Below are 9492 nucleotides of genomic sequence, written 5' to 3' on the forward strand. Positions count from 1 at the left end.
CTCTAGGAGTTCACTTACATGCAAAGAATCACCATTCTTTTGATAGATATATTTGCACCCTAAGCCTTTGTTAAAAAAAAAAAAAGTTACATGAAAAAAAGTTTAAGATTAAAATCCACTTTGATATCTTAAAAATAGATCATATTTTTGTTTTGAGATGATGAGCGATACAAAATCATTATCTGAGAGTTAATAAAAATATATATATATATATCATTATCCAAGAGGGGAAAAGGCTTGTCCTCTAATTTTAGTATTTAAAATGTAAACAAGATAAACTATTCCATTCTCACTTTTAGCAAGACTCTGGTCAGCCTTGCCCCTGGTCCTTCATAGTATCTTTTTCAAATATTCTTTTATAGTAAGTGTCCTATCGTCACTTAGTCCCCAGAATACAAACCTGCCTCCATTTTCACTGACAATACACAAGGTTCTCTGGTATAATTTTTTTCAATTCTTTACATGCACACACACACACATACACACATACACACACACACACATTCGTAAATCTGTCTGTTCTCATTTTCACTTTCTAAATAAAGAATTGGGCCATCTCCTTTTTAAAATTATTAATTCACCAAGTGCCTCATATAAAATAAGAGGAATAGTAGTGGTTAATAGTAGGAGGAGGAGTGATGATGGCAACAAAGACGATGATACAAAATAAAAACCCTCCCTCGTCTCTCCCAGGTCTCCTCTCTCTTCCTTCCAAAACCAAGCTGAGCTTTCTATATTTATTGTTTTTACTATCTCACATCCCTGTTCATTCTTTAACCACTCAATCTTGCTTCTGTACCCAAGTCCCACTCTATTAGGACGACCTTTATCAAGAATATCAATGACTTCCTAGTTTCTAGATGCTTTTCAGTTTTTATATAATAAGAATCCCCTGCACTATTTGATACTCCAAAGGAATCCCTGTTAAAATTATTTTAATCTCATGGCTTTCATGGGATTATGATACCATATCTTTTTTCCTCTTCTTCAATGGCTACTCTTCCAGTCCTCCATTAATTCCGCTCATCTAATATTCACTAATAATTCCAGGAATCAATCCTCAATTTTTTCTTCCAACTCCCCTCCCTACCCACTCAACTTCATCACTTCAACTACTACATATACATTTTCATGCAGGTTTTAATTTCTAAGATTTCAAATACACACACACACACACACACACACACACACACATGCATTTTAATAAGCATGTATCATATGCATGCCACACACACACTTATACATGTGGACAAATCAAAATTAACTAGAGGAATTAATTTTCCTTCCTCATTCACTAACTCACCTTCCACTCTCAACATGTTCTTTATCTTGTTCCTCTATCTCTCTATATGGCATGGCCTCCTCCCTAAGCCCTTTCAAGTCAGAACCTTTCTTTCTCACCACATTTTTCTAAAAAAGTATCATGTCATATAGAGTTTCATCATGACCTCAGTCTCAACTTTCCCCTTCTTTCCATCCCACATGCTGTTACTTAGTGCACTCAATTCCTCATAACTCTTGCCCGCTCTTCTTGTGCAGCCCTCCAGGGTGTCTCGACAATAATTAGAGTGTGATCTAAGATACATACAGGTCTACTGGTGTTACTTTCATACCTAAAAATCTGGATACCACCCTCTCACTGCCTGTAAGGCAAGACTGAAGATTTTACTACACTCTATAAGATGCACCATGAATTAGCCTAATACTCCTTTCTCTTTTATCTATCCCTTCTCCTCACACTAAGTTCTGGCCGCACTGAACAACACGAAGTTCCCTGCACAGACAATGCTCCTTGTAACTCTACACATAGGCACACACTTTCCTTCTCCTCATTCTAATTACCTCCTATTTTCTCTTAAGACTCATGGTAGGCACCATGCCTCACCCATGAAGCCCTCCATAATCACCCCTACTCTGGGTGAAATTTACCCCTTTAACACACGGAAGCCTGGACCAAGCCCGGAACCTCTCTACCGTAGAATTTTGTGAACTTGAGATGTAACTGTCTGCCACTTGTCTTTGATTCTCCTGGAAGGGAGGGGTCGTGCTTATTCTCTGGATATAGCAGCTACACATTGCCTAGAAGAATTCAGCTGGTATTCAATAAATGACCACTTAATGCAAGAATAAGCAAATTACACAAAAAACAATTATGACTAAGTTCCTGAGATATTAGTTGCCTGGTTGAGTGAATTTTTGATAGCTGGTACTCAAATAAGTTAACTTAATGTGAACTTGAACATAATTGTTTACATAAATTAAAATAATTTCCCCCAAGAGCTAACTACTGTAACTCACTTAAAAAATTAGAACTCCAAAAAATATACCATGAACTTGGTCAAGTTCGAATCCTGACACAATGAATACCAAAAAAATGAATAAATAATTGGCCTTTAAACTTTAACCCAAAAGTAAGGAAGTTCAAAATAAGTTTGACTTTACAGGCTCTGAGCCAACCAACTGCATCCTATAATGACTGGGCATTTTCTACATTTATATTAAATTTCTATTCTACATGTTGATAACACTGGGGTTTCCCCCATGTTCTGCTCATTAAAAAACAAAATAAAATAAAGAGTCTTTCATTGGCTTTATTACTTTAATATGCAAGTTAATGTACCTTGTGTTAGAGTTACAAAGTAGTTATAATGTATGAAATTTAGTTGAAAACAATATAATGCTTAATGATTTTAAATTCAAATAAACACCACAAAGAAACTTCTGATTTCCCTAGAGAAACATTAAATTAGATACACTGGAGCTAGTCAAGTTATTTTAATCATCTGTCAGCTTCAGAAAGACTCTATGCCATTATGAAGCTAACGTGATGTGAGAATTCTCAATGAGGTAGGTTATGCTCTTGCCAAAACATAATATGTGTGCAATTCATTTATACCTGTGAGATGCAAGTGCACTAATAATGAATAAGTAATAAAGATGATAACCTTCTCTCTCTCTCATTTTCAAATAAACAGATGATTACAGCTGATAAAAAATATAAACATACTATCATAGAAGGGGATTTCATAGAATAATGTGATTAAATGCATATTTACAGTAGACATAATTAAAAAACAATGAATTTGAATATTAATAATTGTACTTGTATTATTTATGAAATAATTAAAATACTTAAACTGATACTCTTCCTAGAAGAAAAGAGATTAACATACACAAAATAAATTTCCAAATATTATTTTCTTCATAGGCATTGTTATTTGATATTATGTTGCATATCAGCTTACTATCAGTTGTCATGCTTAAACAGATGATTCACGGATTTGTCTTTAACTTTTTACCACTACTGCTATATTTTCAGTACTAAGATCGGCAACTGGCACACAGATTCTCAATAAGTGAGTAACAAATTAATAACACAGTGTTTTACTGCAGTTCTCTCACTGATTACACTTTCTTTTCAAATTAAAAACAGTCAAGACATTTCTAATTTTAGAACAAAAAAAAAGTTAATATACCTTCCAAAATACCAGATCAATCATTTCACTCTTTTCTACATTTGTAATCTAAATCAATAGCATTTATCTTCGGATTAAAAGACAGAAACATTTTATATTAAAAATGCAGTTAAGAAATTTCTACTTTTTAGAGTATTAAGGAAATCTGCAACAAAAAGGAGGAATTTAAAGAATTGGTAGTAATGTGAAAATAAACATGAAGAATAAAAGCATTCTTTTACTTTTCAGGCATATCTAAAATACTACCATAGCATATTAAAATGAAGCTGACCGTGTAGGTCTCAATCAAGTTGATTTTTTTTTTTTACCTGCAAACTATTAAAAAAAATCCGTTACAATTAAGAAACTATTACAATTAATACCACAGTTCTTAATATAAACATTATGACTTATAACAGGTAAATGAAACACACACACACACACACACACACACACACACGCTTTGTATGCATGCTTAAAAAAAGTAAATTCTTTTTACATATTGTCCTATAGTCTACCATTTCTAAAAATATGCTTAGGCAGCACTTTGCATTCCATTTCCCTAGACTTTACTGTAGGCTTGTAACGTGTGAAAAATAGTCTTTATTTTTATATACATTTTATAATATAGATTCTTTCAATATGTTATTTATATTTTATGCATGTAAAGGAGAAAGGAAATGGTAAAAGTACATTATATAATTTAAATGAGTTTTATTGGAAGGACTGGCATTTAACTGAACAGCGACTGTTTTTATTTTTCACTGATGAACTTGCAAATATAAAGAGCTCTAATTCAGTCCAACGAAGGTACCACTTAAAAACTGCAAGAATGATACTATGAGTTCTAGGGGTTGAATAAAAACTCTATGATACTTACCATACTGTGTAACAAATGCTATACAGCTGTTCACGATAATGGGAACGTCGTTTTTGCTGAGCTGCTGATCTTGTAATGCATTACCATCTGTACCTGCTGCTTTTTCAATTGCAGTATGCCAGACTGTGAAATCCAACTTCGTATGCCCATGGATGTATAATGTTCTGTAAAGTTTAAAAAGCATTTCAAATTATAATTTTGCTTTAAAAAATACTTCTAGACAGATAACCCTTAAATCTATATACATGTGATCTTGTCTAACCCATGAGAAGAAAAACCCTCCATCTATCACCAGCTTCCATTCAATTCCTCTTTTGCCTGTACAGTCACATCTATCCATAGAGAAGAGGAAGTGCTCTGAATTTGTGGTCTCACCTTTCATTCCCCGACCCCTTTTATTCTCTTTCTGCATAACTCAACTGCAACTGTTCTGACTTCTAATAAATATCTGTGGCTGTATTTTTCAATATTTTAGAACTGATGATTTCTTAAACAAAAGACAGAGAGAGACTGAAAATCCACCCGCCTTAAGTAATAAACCATAACACTAATTAATATTAATTTTTAGACACCTTCACACTTTGTGTGCCACAAACATCTCAAACCTTTCTGCTTCCTCATACCAAACTGGTACTATGATTCTCCACTTATCCTGCCAGAAATCTAGGGTTAATTGTAGATTGGTTCTCTACTACCCCACCTTGCCACTTCCCCATGAACTCAGTCACAAAATTCTGTCGGCTCCAGTTCTCTGGCATATTCACTCTGCCTCCTCTTCATTCTAACACTACTTTATTTCATGTCCTTATATTGCTCCTTGAGTCACTAAAACCCCTCTGAACAGACTTCCTTTCCCAATTCCCCACCTCTCTAATCCCTACTCTTCAAGGCTGCCAGAACGAACTTCCTAAAATGCAAAGCTAATAACATCACTTTCTGATTATTGTTCTTCTATAGCTCTGGAGTTTTCAAGATGAAAAGGCCATCATGATCTGGCCCTGTGTTTCCCCTTCAACTTTGCCAGTGCCCTACAAGGAAGACACACTAAAGTACTACATCTCCTTATCTCTAATAAATATTTCCTGCTCTTTGGCTGGAAACTAGTGCTCCAGGTAGCCCTCCTGGACACTCTATCCCTGATGTTTCTCCTATGCCCAGCGGTATAACAGGCATTCCTTCTTAATCTTAAACAGCCACTCTGCCCTCCATTATACCATCTGTGAATATTTCAGCTGCTAGACCCCAAACTTTGCACAGGCAAACAAGAAAAACATTTCAGTATCTCTAGTCATTAGCTTAGTGCATTTAACGAGGACATAATAGTTTTAAAGTTCTACACTAGATACAAAAACTGATTTGAAACACCAGTTAAAGTAATCGCTGATGTACATTTACAGCAAAGTAAAGCTATTTAATCTCGATTTCAAACTATGAGAGGGCTACTTTGGAGTCAACCCAAAAAGAGAGGAATGTGCTGAGCTGCATGAAGTTGGGTTGTTGGGTTTGCGGGGGGGGGTTGGAGGGCAGGGAGATGGAACCATTCATAGTCCTGAAAATTCACTGGCCTTAGTTTAAAAAGAAAAGTCCTCCTTTTTTCCTTTTGGTTTCTTTTCTTAAAATGTTCCTCTAAGAGCTACTGGTACCTCACCACACTCACTTCTACCATCTCCTGAACTTGCTGTAGCTACTAGTATTTCACTGACGTCTGTGCCTGCAATCTTCATCTCTTGCTTTTTGACATCTTTATCTATTGTTTTTATTTTACACACCACTGTGGCAGCCCTGACCTCTAGATTTTGCAATTTTCTTCCTGAAGAATTCTGACAGTTACTCTAACACTTCTTATATGCGTTAGCCTTTTTTTTTTTATCTCACATCTTGAGCTCAAAAGCATTCTATTGCTGGGTATATCTGTCTAAATGAAACTGTAATACTCAGGTGATTCCCTTGAAAAATATCACCCCCCCCTACATTATTGAACCTAACAAAAATTATTGCTAAATTCAGAAGTTTAGATAAAGAGAAATTTTTTAATTTTTTGTCTTGTTTTTTTTTAATCTGAAGATTAAGCTCTAAATTTGATATAAAATATTTGAAACTGTTTGCTTTTAAACAAACAACTACTATGGGTGAGTAATTCAGTGATCAGTGAAAAGAAAATCCAAAATGCAATGGCCCTCCTATAATAGCAGAGTAATTCGGCCATGAACTGTGAATGTTTCAAACTTCAAAATTTCCTTCTCAACAGAAGAAATCCCATGATGACAAGTTTAGCTGTCTCCTTGTGAACTAGTGAAGGGTAGAACAAGTAATGACAAGTTAACTCCTGAGTCGACCTGTCAAAGACTGAGTCCTAAAATATATCGTCTAGTACGGTAGATGTTTGACATTTAACTGCATCAATTCAGCAACTCTTCTCTCTGATGCTTATCTAAACTCTGTGCACACTGAACAAAGCAACAAAAGATATTTTCGACACAAATGCTGGTGAAGTTTGTGATTTCGTGTGTTATCAAACAATGATTTTACATTTCTGGATTAGAATGCCAAAGAAACATTCATTTACATCTTGAAAATCTGACAAGTTATTTTGAAGAACTGTAATTATAGAGAGAATTATTCTAATTGTCCATACCCCAAGCATAAATTTTAAGTGGGAAGTTCAAAGCCATATAAAGAAACATCTCTAAAACCTATAATGAATCAAGGCAGTTCAGTAAGACTCTGAAACCAAGTCCCTTTACTAATAAAAAAAAAAATATTCTCAAAGTTGCAATATAATAACCAATCTAGTGACAAGAATCAGAAGTGTCTTCACAAATAACAGAATCAGTAAATTTCACCATATAAAAAATAAATTCACTTAGAGTTATTATGCCAAGTGAAATACGTCAGACAGAGAAAGATAAATACCAAATGATTTCATTCATATGCGGAATCTAAGGAACAAAAAGAACGAACTAATAAAAAACAGACTCACAAATATAGTGGACAATTTGATGATGGACAGAGGGGAAGGGGGTTGGGGGGCTGGGAGAATGGGGTGAAAGGTTAAAGAAGTACAAATTAGTAGTTGATAGTTGGTTATGAGGATGAGAAGCATAGCAGATGGATGCCATTAGCATTAATATGATGGCTAGGTGGAGGGCCAGGGAAGGGAGAAAGCAATTGGGGGGATCGTTCTATGAACTATATAGATGTCTAACCAATGTACTGTATAGTTGAAACTAATTTAAATAAATACATTTTTAAAAATTCACTTATATGACTCAAGAACATTTTAAACACAACTAAAAAGCAAATATCAGACCACAAATAGTACTTAAAAAGATATATCGTAAGGATGTATACAAAAATAAAAACACCGAGTCTTCTAGTATAAATCAGCATTTGTTTAACCAAAAACTATTCTTTTATCATTTCTGAAAGATATTTTTGCTGAACAGAATATTTTAGGTTAACAGCTGCTGGTTTGGTTATTTTCTTTTGGATCTTTTTTCTCCCTCACACTAGTTTTCAGGAATTAGACTGTGATATATCTTGATGTAGCTTATCTTTATCAAGCTTGAGGTATGTTGATCTTAGTACATGTGTAGGTTTATAGTTTTTAATAAATTCAGAAAATGGTCACCTTTATTCAAAGTTTTTTTTTTTTTTACTCCATCTTTCTCTTCTCTCATTTTCAGATTCTAATTGTACTTACATGGCATTGCTTGATAATTGTTCCACAGGTCACTGAGGTTGTTGCTTTTAGTGTTTTCTCTCTGTGCTTAAGTTTTGATCATCTCTACTGTAATGTCTTCAAGCTCATTGATCTTTTTTAAGTATTGTACTCTTGCATTAAGCCAATCAAGTGAAATTTTTTCAGATACCATATTCTTTAACTTTAGAAGTTTCATTTTTTAGTTATTTTTTTCTCACTATGTTGATATTTTCTTTTACATCTTTGAATGTATTTATAATTTATAATATTTAAAAATCACTGTTTAGATTCTTTGCTAATTTCATTATTTTTCTCATTTCTGGATCAGTTCCTATCAACTGATTTGCAGCTTTTCCACATCACTAGTAATTTTAACCATATGCTAAACATATTGTTACTTGTGGAACAGCTAATTCTTTGGAGGTCTACTTTTGAAACTTAGATAGAAATAGAGCAGCCTTTACTCTTGGGTTAATTTGGCTCTGATACTGTGAATCTACTTTTCTGGGGTCTTTACTAATGCATTCCCTATGTGTTTAATGAGGTCTGTCTAACATGGCTGGATGGAATTTGCACATACTCCAGCACTGTCTAAGCTCTGGGAATTGTTCAACTCATAGCACCACCATGGGAGCTGTTTCTGCCTGGTTTCTTGGAGTTTCACCTTACAAATATGCAGATTAGTATTGAGCCAAAGACAGATGTGAACTCCTATAAAGATTTCTAAAACTCTTTCTCTACATCTCGCTCTGCTCTGGTAGTCTATCCTGCAAATTTTAGTGACTACACATTCCCTGAACTCCCATCTCTATCTCTTCGACATTGCAAAACCACCACATTCTGCTTGGGTCTCCCTAAGCCTTGTGCCTTGGACTAAGAAATGCTTACAGGTAGGAAGTCAACTTCTTTTGTTTCGCTTCTCTCTATTATTACAATCCCGAATGCCTATTGTGCCAAAGCCTAGAAACGGTTTGTTTCATATGTTTTCTCCAGTTTTCTAGTTGTTTGAACTGAGAGGGCATATATGAGGCCAGTTATTTCTTCACGGTCAGAAATGTGAGTCTGGCAAATTTTATTTAGTGACTACATCCATAAATTACCCTCAATTTAGTTTACAGCAATACGATATTTTTAGAAGAAAAACTGCTGTAGAGAGATGGAATTTTGGCCAGAAACAGCCAAACAATTATTAAGAAACTGTAAATGTAGAAACTGTGTCACAAGAATACAGTATGAAATATTATTTTAAATAACTTGTTTCTTCTGAAGTCAACAGTTCAGTAAAAGGTGTCGGGGCACCTGATTCCCCAGAAAAGGCAAAGTCTTCCGTTTTTCAACCTCATCCGTGCACACTATTAAAAAATGATCTACAGGAATGCGAGAAACAGCCCTGTTTCAAGTCTACTCAAAATGTTTAAAGGTGTTCCACTGGTAGCAGAATAAATCCAAATCCT

General features: G+C 34.6%; 1 protein-coding gene across 1 annotated transcript in view; it reads right to left on the bottom strand.

The window, feature by feature from the left end:
- Window positions 1-9492, bottom strand: part of ARAP2 (ArfGAP with RhoGAP domain, ankyrin repeat and PH domain 2) — a 171545-nt gene that overhangs the window by 57320 nt on the left and 104733 nt on the right. The window contains exon 20 of the mRNA XM_023534268.1: window positions 4336-4499. Coding sequence (XP_023390036.1) covers window positions 4336-4499 — 164 coding nt within the window. The remainder of the gene's footprint in view (window positions 1-4335; window positions 4500-9492) is intronic.

Source organism: Pteropus vampyrus, unplaced genomic scaffold, assembly GCF_000151845.1.
Source record: "Pteropus vampyrus isolate Shadow unplaced genomic scaffold, Pvam_2.0 Scaffold5, whole genome shotgun sequence".
Classification (NCBI taxonomy): domain Eukaryota; kingdom Metazoa; phylum Chordata; class Mammalia; order Chiroptera; family Pteropodidae; genus Pteropus; species Pteropus vampyrus.